This window comes from Miniopterus natalensis, chromosome 11 (genome assembly GCF_054644295.1).
Source record: "Miniopterus natalensis isolate mMinNat1 chromosome 11, mMinNat1.hap1, whole genome shotgun sequence".
Classification (NCBI taxonomy): Eukaryota; Metazoa; Chordata; class Mammalia; order Chiroptera; family Miniopteridae; genus Miniopterus; species Miniopterus natalensis.
Window position 1 is genome coordinate 16,841,503 of NC_142091.1, and position 15,399 is coordinate 16,856,901.

General features: G+C 36.6%; 1 protein-coding gene across 4 annotated transcripts in view; it reads right to left on the reverse strand.

Moving 5' to 3' along the window:
• Positions 1-15,399, reverse strand: part of GRIA4 (glutamate ionotropic receptor AMPA type subunit 4) — a 326,475-nt gene that overhangs the window by 46,585 nt on the left and 264,491 nt on the right. For 3 of the 4 annotated variants that reach the window (XM_087821568.1, XM_016207445.2, XM_016207446.2), the window contains 3 exons: positions 8,314-8,520; positions 2,182-2,552; positions 179-377 (listed from right to left, as the gene is read on the reverse strand). In XM_087821568.1, coding sequence (XP_087677694.1) covers positions 179-377; positions 2,182-2,552; positions 8,314-8,520 — 777 coding nt within the window. Of the gene's footprint in view, positions 1-178; positions 378-2,181; positions 2,553-8,313; positions 8,521-13,592; positions 14,812-15,399 lie in introns of those variants that run through there. The other variant, XM_016207444.2, reaches the window with a different exon arrangement.

Consider the following 15,399-nt stretch of genomic DNA (forward strand, 5'->3'; position numbering starts at 1 on the left):
AACGTCAATAAACCAATTAGTTTTTGAAAATTCAAGTGGTTATAAAATCCACGTAGACCGTTACCAGTATTAAACACAGCAGTTACCACTGTGTCCCCAAACCTACCATGGCCGGAGCCCATAATGCCATCGCTGGCAGAATTATGCCCATTTCCTTGCTAGTTCCCCCTGGACTTACTCTGAAGAATTCCTTCGTGGACCCCGAGTCCAGCGTCCCGTAGGCGATCTCTGTTTGTTTGGCCAGGTCTTCCGCGCTCTCGATGGGCGAGACCATCCGCTCCACGGTGAGGAAAGCGGCGAGGTTGGCGGTGTAGGAGGAGATGATGATGAGCGTGAAGAACCACCACACTCCGCCCACGATCCGACCCGACAGGGACCTAAACAGGGACAAGGTCACGCGCATTTTCCTTCCTCCACCCAACCAGAGAAAGAGAAGAAACACCGTCCGTTCCCCACGCCCTGTGCGTAAAAGTAACAACCGCAATATTCTTTTAGTCCTTGATTACCTTCCAGAACGAGCCTAGCATTTCTGTGTACTTAGATGTTGCTTATGCTACATCAAGGGTATAAGGGCCACTGAAAATATGGAAACTTTTTCCTTTTATTGTTATTTGGCAGAAATATGGAACTGAATGCCTTTCCTAAATTCATGGGTCCCTCCCCTCCTTAACATTAGCGTCTCTGCTATCAGAGTGCAGCCTGCAGATAGTCGAGATACCAGGCACAGTATCAGGCTTACTGGGGAGCATGTGCCAAGGAGGGGCTGGGCAACTGAGGTCTAGGATTGGTCTCGAAGTGATGCCAGTTGAGGACTTGTTCATACCTCAGATCTGATGGGAGTGAAGGTTGAGTTATGTCCTAAAGCATCTTTACCTACTGGTATGAAAATGTTCTCTCTGGCGCTGCCAACATGAGACAAAATGTGTGCCTTATCATTATGGAGCAACAGCATTAAAAACCGATGCTAAATCTGAAAAACACAGTTTTCTTTCACCCCTTCTCTGGCTGTCAGGGATGTGTGAATGCAGAGGAAAAATGAGAATTATTCAAATAAAAAATTCAGGGCATATTCCTAATTCATCTCACTCATTGGGAGCATAAAAACTATTTTAAATTCCTGTGAAAGATTGTATTTAAACATTAAAATGTGAGGACAAATTTCATGTTTTCCATGGTATTTCTAGCTTTAAAAGGCTCTCATCTTAACCGTTATCATGGAAGTGGCACTTGTTGGTTTTAATTTAGGATTTGCTTAATCCTGGTTTAAAAACCATCACTGGATTTGCTTTGATTTCATTTCATGGATTGAGAGTTGGTTATTTAAATTTCCATGCTGGAATTTAAGCACATTTACAGTTTCCATGGGTGTTAAGGAATATAAACTGTACTGTAGGTAAATTGTCTCTTTTTAAGAATGTACACATTTCTTTAAAAAATCAATATATTTGCAATGCTAATATGTCACTACTTAGATTTAATTCTCAGTTTCTCCTGCCTTCAGCTATCTTTTCTATGGGCAAAATTGGTATTTTGTTCTGCACAGGAGATTGGCTGCATTTTTGGCAAACAAAAATGAAAAATGTCTCAGTGGCATCCAAAGAAAGTGAGCTATGACTCCACAGATAGTGAAAACCATCTCTATGAAACTAACATAGAAGTTGCATTGCTGACCCTTTGCCTACTGCTTAGCTTGTTATGTACTGTTTTGCAGAACAGTGCATATTTGATACCTACTACACGGACTCAGGTTTTAGGTAATGCCATGACAAAAATCTCCCTGCTATTACATGGAACGTAAAGCAAATTCAAAATTAATTATAAAAAATTAAAAACAGCAACAATAACAAAAACATTTGATTTTTAAAAGGAGACAAAATGAAAATCAATCTTATTTTTACAATTTAGATTTTAGTTCCCATCTGTCAAACCTTCGAAGGAAATATTAAGTAATTTTTGAGAGTTCTAATGGGTTGCATAAGTTAGTTTTCCATCAGATGTATCCGTATTTTATGTTAACTTGGAAAATTTGGCTATGAATATGTTTAGATTAATTTGGGAATTACAGGATTTTTTTTCTGTGTTTCAAGTAATGCTCTGCATCCAGGAACAAAACATGAAGACAGATGATCTGCACAACACTTAGCATTACTGGCGAGTCAGTGAACAAGTGTTGAAACTAACCTGGGTGAAATGTCACATCCTTGCTGCATAAAAGCACCCAGGGAAAACCAGAGGCTGTTAAAGATGCCAAACTCATTGGGAGGCTGGTCGCTGGGTCCTTCCTTTCCATCCTCTGGCTCTTCTGTGTGCCACTCATACGGACTAAACCTACTAACTAGGAACAAGACCACGCTGACACCAATGTAGGCAAAGACTATGCACATCCAGATCTCATAGGCCAGAGGATCCAAGAAGGAAAACACTCCTGGTTTAGATTTCTGAGGCTTTTTGATCATGATAGATATGCCCAAACTCATGAAGGGCTTAGAGAAGTCAATGACCTCCTCTCGGACCAAAGTGATTGTCAGAGGGGCAATAGCAATCTCTGCTTTCTATAAGAGAAAAGACACATGAAAACACACAAGTTAACAGATTTCATGAAGCAATTAGCACTGGATTGATCCACTCAAAGCTAACCAGTTACACATTAATTCTAGAATTTCTTTCCCAATTGCCAATAATGAGTGAGGTCAGTGATAAATACAAAGATGAACAGTTGACTTGTTCTTGCAAGATAATCTATCACTTAAATTCCACAAAATATCGGTGCTAGTAATTAGATAAGAGAGAGAAATGGAGAAACAGTAGACATACGCAAAATTAGCTTCAACTCAGATAACTGTATTAGTTATTTTTTTTTAACCCTCATCGAAGGATATTTTTTCCATTGCTTTTCAGAGAGAGTGGAAGGGAGAGAGACAGAAAAATCCACGTGAGAGAGACACACTGATTGGTTGCCTCCCGCACGGGGATGGGAGCCTGCGACTGAGGTACGAGCCCTTGGCTGGAATCGAACCTGGGACCCTTCCGTCTGCAGGCCGACGCTCTAACCACTGAGAAAACCTGCCAGGGCTATTAGTTTTTCAGGATCTAGGCCACAAGAGGAAGAGACTTAATAGCATTTCCTCATGGCCAAATTTCTGCATTTCTTGGCCAGGAATGCTACGTTGCAGTCTTTCTGTTTCATTTGAAATGTTGCCACTGATTCATTCCCTGGCCACCCCTTAATATTATGCATTACAAATTTCAGACAGTCCTTTCTGGTTATGAGAAAACCTGCCATCAAGCCTGCATTTGTAAGACAGAAGGAACCCACTGTTTGACAGCATTTTCCAATTGAGCGCACACACAAAAATCTGGAAATTGGCGTTTATTTCTTCTTATCTGCACACTTTTGATTTTTCAGTTTCTAAAAAAGATATTGGAAGGCAGTGGATTCAATTCTCAGATATTATGCTCATAAGGCACCAGCTTCCATTTTGGTTCTGCGATTTTTAGCTATTTTTCTGGGCCTATTTCTGTTTCCCTAAAATGAGGTCACTCTCTTCCTTTCCCTCATCGGATTACTGTGATTGTGTATTTAAAAAAACCTTAACAAAGTGCGAGCGTTTGTGGCGAGAGTGCGTGTCCGATGCTAATCTAAATATTTACACGTCTTCTGAGCTAACCCCCAGGGCAAGCTCATGTTTATCACTGTACAGATGCTGAAGCTGAGGCCCAGGCGAGCCTTGCACGCCGTGGCCACTCTGCGGTTTGACCTTGTGCCCCTTGCATGAAATCAAACGAAACAGAGTGTGAAAAACCTGGAAATGGTTACACAGTCTGCAAATGGGAAAAAAGAGGTTTTTTGATGGCTTATTTTCAAAGGAAAGTGTTCAGCACTAAAACGGGATCTGGGTCATGGCCAGATAGACACGTTCTCAGTAGAGGCCGCCGCTCCTGCGTCCACTGCTCAGGTCCTCAGGCCCCTGGTTCCAGGTGGCCGGTGGCTCGGCCCAGGGCTCCTGGAGGCTGAGCCTGGGGGTGTACCCTGGCCCTCAGGCCTCCCGCAGGGAGCCCGAGAATTCACTGTATGTGCCTTCAAGTGGGGAGACACTTAGTTCACATCACAAACACCCAGATAGGTAAAAGCCAGGGTCACTGCTCCTTGGTTATTACCTTCCCAGAAGTTATTTTACACAAGCGATATGTGAACTGGTTATAGAAACATTAGCGTATAAAGACAGAACCAGAAAGTTAAGGGAAGATATCTTTATTCCCTTCACCTACTCTTATTTTGTCTTTATATATGCCTTGCTAGACATTGTTTTATAAATAATATTTTTCTTATTTTAAAACAGAATAATGCAGAACATTACAATTCTCAAGGGAATGCAATGAACTCATTTTCATTTAAAAATATACATTAAAAATAAGTTTTAATGATTGCAAATATTTTATCATGTGAAAATACCATAAATTATGGAATCAATTTTTATTTGGGGGGAGGTGTTATTTTCAGTTTTATACAATTTAGAACACAAGTGACGTGAATGTCTTTGAAGACAAATCCTTGCACACATCTTATTTCAGATAAATTTCTAGAAATGGGAGTGCTAGTCTAAATGGTAACAATCCTTCTAATACTCATAATATATTTGCTCCACTTTTCTCCAGAAAAGTTATGCAAAATTTCTACTTTCCCCAGCACTGTGTGAATGTACCTGCAGCTTTAAATCTTGGCCAACCCTGTGTATCTTTATTCTCATTTATATTCACCAATTTGCTAGATGGCAAATTAGATCACATTGTATTAATCTGAATTTGCTTTTATTAAACAAATAGCCCCTTTTACTTCTTTTATGTGTTACCTGCCATAATCTGCCCCTATTTTCCATATGGGGTATTTAGTTTTTTACTTACCAATTTCTAAGTGCTTTTAAATCTGTTCAAAATACTCTTGTTTTCCACATATGGTGCAAATATTTTTTGCTATTCATCAATTGTTTTGTTTCCATAAGATTTTCAACCTTTTTCATCTCATGGGACACATAAACTAAATACTAAAATTCTGTGACAAAAAAATAGGTGTAATTTTCATTCATTTACACTGTTTTACACTGGACTGTTATTGTGTTGGCTGTTGTCATTTTTTTATTTGACAGTCTAAGGGAAAAGGGGTCAGGGCCTGACTAAATAATCAGGTATTGCATATTTTAAAAATTCTTGCAGCACACTGGTTGAAAATTGTTGACTTATTTCATGGTAGTTTACTACAATGAATTGTATACAAATTTTACATTTTGTTGAAGCCGTATAAAATTATCTTTTTGTGTTTTCAGCCTTTGGTTTCATGCTTAGAAAAAAACTGATATCATATGATCAATCTCAAATATATATATATACACATATAATCATGTATTTTAATCTAGCATCTATAACTATAATTTCTCTATAACTTATTTGGTACATTGTATGATGCTATGTTGCAAAATTGTTAATTTTTCTAGTAGCTGTTTAGCAGTCTTAACAGGAATAAGTGAATAAGGCATCCTCTCATTGATTTGAAACACCACCTTCATGTGCTACCTTGTGTGTAGTATCTTTTGAAAATTTTTATTTATACCAATTACCACTAATGAGGGTAAAAACCTTAAAAGGAAAGAAACATGGAAAGAAATAAAAGAGTCTCCAGCATAAAAAAGTAGATGCAAAGGAAGATAAACATTGGATGCAAGTGGTGACAGTGATGTTCACTGAGGACACTTTCAAAGTCGGAAATTTGTGTTTTGAAAGAGGCTAGTGAACAAAGAAGATACATCTGGGCTTTCTCTACTAACACTGGATGTCTTGTGTGTGCCGTTTCATTACCTCTCAGCAATTCCCAAAGTTAAGTGTAAATACCTCCTGCAAGAGCTTGATAATATTTGGATTCTTGAGGATCTCTGGAGTGAGATTCATGAACCAGCATTTAAACGCATACCACAGGTAATTCTGGTGCAGATAGGCTATGGAGCATACTTTGAGAAATAGCCCCTTGAATTAAAATATAAGGTCCTGGAGCAGCGCACTACAGAGCACAGGATGGACTTGAGCAGGTGTGACAGGCACACAGGACCTGAGTGTAAGGGAGGCTCTGAGCTCCTGAGTCACACCTGTGGTTGCAGAGATCCCAGGTGAGTGTATCACAGATCATCTATTCTAACAATTACAGTAACAAAGTTCACAAAGAATAAACTACTAATAATAATGATGATGGATTCAAAGTTAATGATTTTGTTGTCTAACGGCTCTGTTGGGCAGGAGAGAATGGGTGGAGGGTTCCCTCGGGCTCTGGAAGCTGGGATTAATGTATGTGTCAGCAGTAAGAAAAACAACAGATGACAAACAAGTACAGACTTTGCAGACACCAGAACGGAAAATACCAAATCTGCAGAAAGAGGAAGAGACATGGAAGATGATTTCTTTGGGGGAAAAAGTGAACAACCGAAGTGGCAGGGATGGGATGTTTAAACCCTCTCAGGTTGGCTGATGAATGAATATAACAAGAATCAGTAACCACTATGTGATATTCATTTTCTCTGCGAACTGCCTGGCTTCTTCTGATTATCGTGACACATGTACTACTGATAAATTTTGTTTTTAATTGTACTACTGTCTTCATATCTTTTGCTTTCATCACTTAAAAAATATACCCCTAATAAAATATGGTCAGAACCCTTGCAAAGGGGTGAGCTTGGGCTGCCCACATGGCAGGGACCCTAGAGAAGATACATATAACAAATGCCTTAGGAAATAACTCAGGTTAGTTTCCCCATCCACACTAATTAGTAATCTAATTTTTTTTGAGGTGAAATACTCAACAGTGTTTTCTGAAGGAAATAAATTACAGTAGTTCTAACAGCTGGAATAATGTTCACATTTAAAATTGGCTTATCGTATCCAAAGTTTAATATATTACCAAGAAACACAAGCTCTAGGAATCTTTTTCCTTAGGAACTTAAAGCTCAGTATCAAATCGATCATGAGCCTGTGGTAAAATACTTTTTGATGTTTTACAACTTCATTTCCCACCCTCGTTTAAGTCACCTACCTAGTCAGCAGTTCTTTCCAATAGATATAAAACTAACGGACTCCTCCCAGTGTCACACAGTTTCCTCCTGCTGCTGAGATCACAGCTACGAGGCTGCACTGTGTGGAGAATGTTCATTGCTCATGGGTTGAGAAGCAGGACTCGGAATCATGAAACTCCGGCTTGGAAAGTAAGCCCGTGTAAGGCTTCATTTATGTTCCGAACCGGCCTACCTTTATCCTTCTCTGGGGAACCAAGACTTTCATATAATCCTTGCAAAGGGGCCTTGTGAGGATTAATCGCACAGAATATGCTTTGAAGGTGACATTTGTGAAATATGAGTTGGCTTATAGGAAATTTCGGAATAAATTTCAAGTGTATGTGACTTTTGTTCACTATTACTCCATGAATAAAACTTACTCTTCTAGGCCGGGTCTCTGGACTCAGGAAATATCGTAGCCTCACTGGCATCTGATAACTGCCGGCTTGATTTAGAGACTTTGCAGCAGTAGCTGAAGAGACCGATCTTGTTCTGATTCAGGCAGGAATGTCTACATTGAATTTGCCCTTGGCTATAAATGCGTGCACTTAATATTGAGTGGACAGAAAAGGAAGGGCTTCACGTGAAATAAATCCTGGCTTTTGTGTTTTGCTAGGTGTGAAAAAATGATGGCATTGTATAAAGCTTAAATTTACTGTGTTCAGCAGGATTGCAGAATCTCACATTATTGGTGAATAGTTTATAGATGCTAAAGCAGTTTAGTGATCGCTTCACCAATTACTTAAAAGACACTTACCACTGATTACAACCAACGGGGATATAAATAACTAGCTAACATGAGGCCCATCTTTATGCTATTGCAGGAAAGCTGTTGCTACAATGATCAGATAGCAGATTACTAATGCATTGGTTTTGTAGTTCTCAAAACAGCATGCCTATGGACTCGGACAATCAACCGTGAAAGAATTATCATCACAGACACTGAAGTTAGTGTTTTTTTGTTGTTGTTCTGATAGGACATCATATTCTGAATTTTTATCTTTTTTCTGATTTTGAAGTTACCAAGGGTTAGTTTTTCCCATTGTTTGGGAATTGATTAGTAATGAAATAGAGAAACGGTTGCACATCATATATGTCTTTTTGAATGTAACTCAAATTAAAAAACACACAGTAATAGACATTTAAGAATTGGTATGTGCCCAAGTAAAAAAAAAGTTTCAGGTTTATGTAAATAAGTTCTTCAATGAATTGATTTGCTTACCCCATAAACAAGTTCTCCTACCATCCCATTCCAGATTTTTGTGTCTGCATCCCTTGCTCCATACTTTCCATCAGGGACAATGGCAATTTTATACTTGATACCAATATGTTTTGCAATTTCAGATGCCAAATCTACACAGTAGCCTTCATACTTGTCATTTCCTTCAAACATTTCGTGATTTTTCTTGTACATAACATATGGGGATTCCTATAATGAGAGAAGTAGAACTGTAAAGGAGGAATTAGAAAACATCCGAAAACCTTTATGTCATTTTCCAGTTTCAGAATTTGACAAAAATGTTATATTTAGTATTGTACACACACTGATTTTGTGTGGCTAGAAAGCAGTAGTAAAATAGGTGAATATATAAACAAATATGCTTAGAAGTACGTTAAACTGCTTACACTACATACTAAATGTCAGGTCTTTAAAATAATTTTCTATTGAGTAATTATTACATACCTAGCACTGTAACTGTGATAGGAAACATATCCATTAATATCTTTTGGCAATGAAATTATTAGTTCCAAATTATCACGTGAATTTAAAGACTATTTAAATCAGCTTCACGTAACAAAAGACTAATGTCAGGTCACCTCTCTCTGTCTCTGCATCTTGTTTAGTCACAGTCAACTGCGACCCCCTTTAGCAAAAGAACTAGATCACTTTTCTTTGCTCTCTAGCATTTAGCAATATGCCCTTCTCAGAGCAGGTACTAGCAAGTTCAAAGAAGAAATGAATTAACAGTTTAAAAATTGTATATACTTATTTGTATTAAGCTGGTTTTCCTAAAATTGTCCAATATTTTGGATTTAATTGGGGTTTTGTTCTATGAATTTTTATTCTATTATACTATATGTCTCCAATGGAAGCCAATAATTTCCCCCCAATTGTGACTATCACACACTTCAAGCGATAGTCCCATTTGGTTGTGAAACAAGTAAAACAGAAAATAAGATGAAGAATTATTGTCAAAATACATATAAAATGAAAAAGTTTACTGGTGGCTAATAATAACTGGACAGTTTTCAGTTAAAGCACACACGTACACACACGCGCGCACACACACACATACATACACACCCCTAATCCAAACTGTTTAAAAGCCGTGAACTAAAAGACATGATAGCAAAAACACATTTGATTTTATAAATGGAAACTGAAGCCACCAACTAAAAGACAACCCTGGTGAACATGCAATTTATGTGAACTCCTGGGCATACCTCAGAAATTTTAGTTATTTACAGACAAGAAATGACCACTTTTGGCCACAACATCATTGAGATTGTGTATTTATATTTTATAAAATTGTATGGTAACATTCATTTCATAATTTTGATACAAATATTTTCGTTTATCCCAGCAAATTTGTAATTGTTTGTAACTGTGGAAGTTTAACTTGCTCTTAGAACTGTGAATTAAAGTGTAATTTACTTTGCATAATGTGGCAGCCTACACTTAGCATTTTTCTTAAAGTACTTTGTAAATGTAGAAACTACTTTTAAAAACTTAATTTAGAATGTAAATTAAATGATATATGGTTTTCTCATAGAGATGTTCGAAAGAACTCTACTGCGGGCAATTGCCCAGCACTGGTCCTTGTATTATTTTTCCTAAATTCTGCTGTGGGTTGGCATGACTTGGTGACCCAGAAGTCTCTTACTTGTCCTTTGAATTAGGTGAATATTTTAACAGTGGAAAGTTTATCTATCTATAAAATTAAGCCAACTAATCGTTTTTCTTTAGATAAAAATTATTAGTTTACAGAAAACATTCTCTAAATATAGAGTTTTCCAAATTATTAATGTGGTCATGAAAATTGGGGAGTTGTTGCAAAGCACTGTTAATTTCTAAGACATGCTATAAAAATATTAGTAGTTAAAAAGAGTTAATCTTTTCATTTTTCTCTTTTTTCCCTTGCAATAGCTAATTAAAATATGGAAGAATATGTAGAAAAAAACAAGAATCACACATTGTAAAATGCTTAATGTTCTAATTGAAATCACTATATAGCTCTCACCTATAGCTATTAATATAACAAACCTAACAGGTTTTCAAATGAGAGTATAGCTAATGCTCAAATTTGTTACTAAGACTGAGTATCTATTTTATAGTGTCTGGAACTTTTGTATATATATATATATATATATATATATATATATATATATATATATATAATCATTTAGCTTGTGTGCAGAAGTTTCTCTAGCTAGTATTATCATCTGATTTGCTAAATTCTCTCTACATTATTTTGTGAACTGTTGCTGCATTAAAAACTGTACTTTTATTGTTTACTCAAACATTTATTAAACACCCACTGTGTGCCAGGCAGTTTGCTGGGATCTAAGGGTACAAAAATAAATAAAACGTGCCCCTCATCCTCTTGAGATTAATTAGGTTAAATTCTTTTTAATAAGGGTGAAGGAGTGAGTGGTGGGGACAGTAATCAAAGTGATGGAAAAATAAGAATACCTCTGACTTATTTAGTGCTGACCTGTGTCAGGTACAAGGCTAAGTTCTTCAATTGTGCCCTTTCATTGACTTTTCACGCTGACATTTTGACGTAGGCATCTCCCATTTCGCAGATGGAACATTTAAGGCTCAAGGAGGTTAAGCAAATGGTTCAATTTCACAGAACCAGCAGAAGTGTGAGTTGAACCCATATTTTGAAATATCTGAAAGTATTTGAAGCTATTACTGCATCTCTCAAAATACGTGCAACTATTTGAGATTTCATATGCTTTACCAAGAAAAAGGGGCAAGATTAAAGAAGTGGATTTCTGTATTTTGAGAGAATGAGCTTCTTTACATGAAATCTTGAGTAAGCAATGTCGATAAAACCTTTCCCGATCTCCTCAGAGTGCCTAGTATATATAAAGCACTCAAGAAATATCACAACTTCCTGCTCTATCTGGCTTCCTAAATAGAAATATCATGGCAAAGTAATCACATTAGAACCGTTGATTCAGGTCTTCAAAAGGAAAGTAAATGTTAACACGTGCCAGATCATCTCTTCTGAAACACGTGTATGTGCATATAAGTTAAAAAAGTATATTGTGTCTTCTTTCATTTTTTTTTTCAATTTCCTTTAGACAGCAGGGCCCCATCATGACTTTGTTTCCTTGCCAAACAAACCAACAAAGGGCAGACAAGACTTCAGTTTACTGAAGATGCTGATTAGAAATTCAGCTATGCTTTTCACACAGCCGGGGCCTGTACCACTTTGACATTCAGGGGAGCGGTGCAGCGACACAAGAGAAATGAGAGGAACTTACTCAGAGAGGCGGCAGGACAGAGGCAGGGAAAGGCTCTCCTGGCCGCTCAGCTCTCCCCAGGGCCTCTGAGGGGGTCTGTTTCCTTTCCCCAAAGGGCAGCAAACCCTCAGCACTCTCCCCGCCTCCTCTGGCCCCAGCCCCAGTCTGACAATTTGTCCACAAGTAGCCCTTCAAATACTGCATACTGGGAAGATTTAATACAAAGTATTGGGGCTACTATGGGTGAAGAAAATACCAAATCTTTTTATATAATATAAAACTAGTTCTAGCGAATCATTAAGGGGACTTGTGGGACATCTTTGAGAGGCAGCCTTATGGAGTCTCAGGTGTTCAGTTGTGAATAAAAATGGAATGATCAGAGAAGTGGAATGTAACCTCTTACTTTTAAGACGATAACCTTCCATCTTTGTTACCGACTACTATGCCCTGTGGGACAATAATACCTTAGAACTGATTTTAAATGCATTACTTCTTAGTAATTACAACTTTATTACTATAATTTCCATAATGGATAGTGCTCTACATCTGCTCTGCTATTTCAGGAAAGAAACCAATCACTGCCTAAAGGTGTTATGCTGGGCCTTGCTTAAGAAAACATTGGTGTAAATGAATCGAGATGATTTTCAATCATTGAAGTATCATTTTCCTACTGAGAAAAATCTTTTGGATTATTTGCATTTAGCAAATGACTACACAATTTTATTTAAAATAACTTACTTAAAAACTAATTGTTATAATCCCTTCTGAGGGGATATATATTTATATATATATACATATATGGGAGATATTAATAATTGTTACAGGGAAGAAAAGAAATACATCTATATTTTCTGTATACAGGATGTGGGAAAAAGTAGATTTACAGTTGTTCAAATGGAAAATGATACAATGATTAATAAATAATAATACAACAATAAACTGTGTTTTACATACTCCCCATTGTAAAGCAACTTTTGCCCACCACCTGTATGGTGTGTGCATGTGTGTGTGTGTGTGTGTGTGTGTGTATGTGTGTAGACTGCTTTATGTTCACCTGTTTTTATTTATAGTACATCTACAAAATTCTAGATAGAGAAGATAAAGTATCAAAGATCTCCTAAGAAGTACAAAAAGTGACCTGTAAAAAGATCAAGTGTGATAAGTAAAATAGCTTTTAGGTTTGTTATCATAATTCTGACAGTGTAGCAAATACATGTGAATTTATGGAGGAAAAATTTCCTAGAGGATTGTTATGTTTGTAAGATGATAAGAAATACTTTCTTAGTTGAGTGATGGAGCATAAGCATCATTTAACCTCGGTAGCAAAGATTTGGGGGAAATTGGGTTTGGCTGAAATATCATTGCATCATTTCTCCTGTTCCAGAGAGGTCAGCAGTCAAGGAAAGCAGTCAGATTACAGAGGAAAACACCCTCTCCTTCCCCAAGGCCTACTGCCAACTGCCTTTTCCTCAATTTCTGCACAGCCCAAACCACATGGCACATATCTGGCTTCCTTAGGTGGTTTGCAGAAATTATTATTTTGAAAGTAAAAAGTTAAATCTATGTGTTAACATTCTCACAAGTTTTACAGATTTTATAAAATCTTTAGTCACTATGATTTAAGATAAAAAACTAGCATCTGAATCCAAGACTTTAGAGCTTTCATCTTTGTAGCCATGATTCTCATTTGATAATATTTCACTTTTTGTTTAGATTTAGCTAAGTTAAATTCTGTAAGGCTATATTCAGGTAGAATAAGTTAGACATTAAAATGAAGATCACATTATAGATATACAACATTGTTATAAAAAATAAATTTCAACAGTGCAAAACATTAAAGCTACATCTTAGTTAAGAATGATATGTCGCATATTTGTTATCTCTTGTCTGCTTTCTGTCACTAGAATATAAGTTTTCTGAATGTAGGATTTTTGTCTTTTTTTAAAATCTTACATATCTCCGGACTTCCAACTGTGCCTAGCACATAGTAGACGCTTAATAAATATTTATGAAGGAATGAATAAATGAATTTATCAATCAATTTTATTTAACAATAGCATATATCATTACATATGTAGCAACATATAAATAACAACATACACAGAGAAAAGACAAATGGGAGAACAGCAACGCCATATCAATTCAATCAGAATGAATGATTTCCAGTGCCAGCACACCCTCAGCCTTCTTGTGTCTAGATATCTGTCTTGCACATATTACAATGTCTAACCAATTCCATCTGTACTGGGAGTTTTCAATTGAATTTGGGGGATAATTACATGCAGATGCCAATATCTCATTCATCTACAAGGAACCATATATTTTTCAAAATGAATGAGGTGGTAGAGATGTCCCAGGTCCCAGGCTACCATTTTCAACAAAAGCAAATACAAGAACACTTTCAGGGAAAGGATTCTGGTATTAATTTTTTTTTTAAATTATAGAATAACTATGCAGTTACAAAGACAAGAGGTATTATGTATATGAAGAGTACAGTTTTATACAAAAGGCAGATACTAGTGTTGCACTAACTTGATAGCAAAAATATTGATTATATCACTGTCAAACAACAGATAATTTTACAGAATATTCTTTATCTATATAGGAAACAGTAGGATTTTTTCAATCAATTTTTCTTATTTTTTGATAGCATGCTTCCAGAATACTAGTCATGCCTGCAAAATTAACTCAATATTTTGCTTTTAAGCATTTTATCTCCAGCCCCTTTATTACTAGGGATAGAGAGGAGGTTCTCTACATTATACCTATGATGCACATTAGAACACTTTATTTCACACAGAACAAACAAAGTTTCAAGAAATATTTAAAGAAAATGTTGAATATTCAGAAAACAAGCACACAGATTCATATTTGCTTTTAGAAAATCTACTTGGAATTAGGAGTGATATCATTCCATTATTTACGTACAATGACCTCATTTCAAGGTATGGGAACTGATATGTCAGAATCCTAAGTGATTTTTTTTCAACATCTACTTATTTTCTTGAGAAAGATGAAGATTAATTCTTCTTTTGTTCTTGTTTCTCAGAAAAGTCACAGAACTTAAAATTTTTTTTCTTTCTGGTAGTCCAGAGTTGGTCATCCAGGAAGAATCCCACATGGAAAACTAGATTAAATTTACTACACAGCAGAACAAGACGTGAGCCTTGTTAGGAACGGTGGCACCTCGTGGAACTCATTTCTTTCTCGATCAATTTCTTAAAATAGGGTTCTTCATCAGAGGCTGAAAAGAGGAGGGCTGTACTGAAGCATGGCTTTCCATTACCGGGTCTTTTTTAGGAAAAGAAATGTATGTATGTATTGCTTTCCAAGTCCCACGCAAGCATCACACAATTACGTTAGAAGGTATATACTTTGCACTCTTACACAAAAACTGCTGTTGATTCGTTTCACTCTAAAATCGTAAACTTCCAATCAAGCTTAACAGATTAACATCACATCGCTGGCTGGTGATGCAACACAGACACGAGGAATTGCACATATGAAAGCTTCTCTCTGGCATTTTCATGCTTTGACCTCAATGCCCAAATTTTGGAAATAACTGGACATTACTAAAACCTCAAACTAAAATTACACAAGCTAAAAACGAAATTACATAAAATACTTCCACTTCATTTAATGTAAGGGCTCCATAGATAATTAAAAATATCTTCCGCCTAACGAGACAGTGAGCTGAGGATATAGAAATTGAAATTAGGTAGAAAAGGTCACCGATTGTTGATCTCCTTTGACGAGCATTGACGCCAAAGGGCATGTTTGACTTTCGAAGAGAAAAACATATAAAGGTTTTCTATTATTTAAAAGGTAGTTT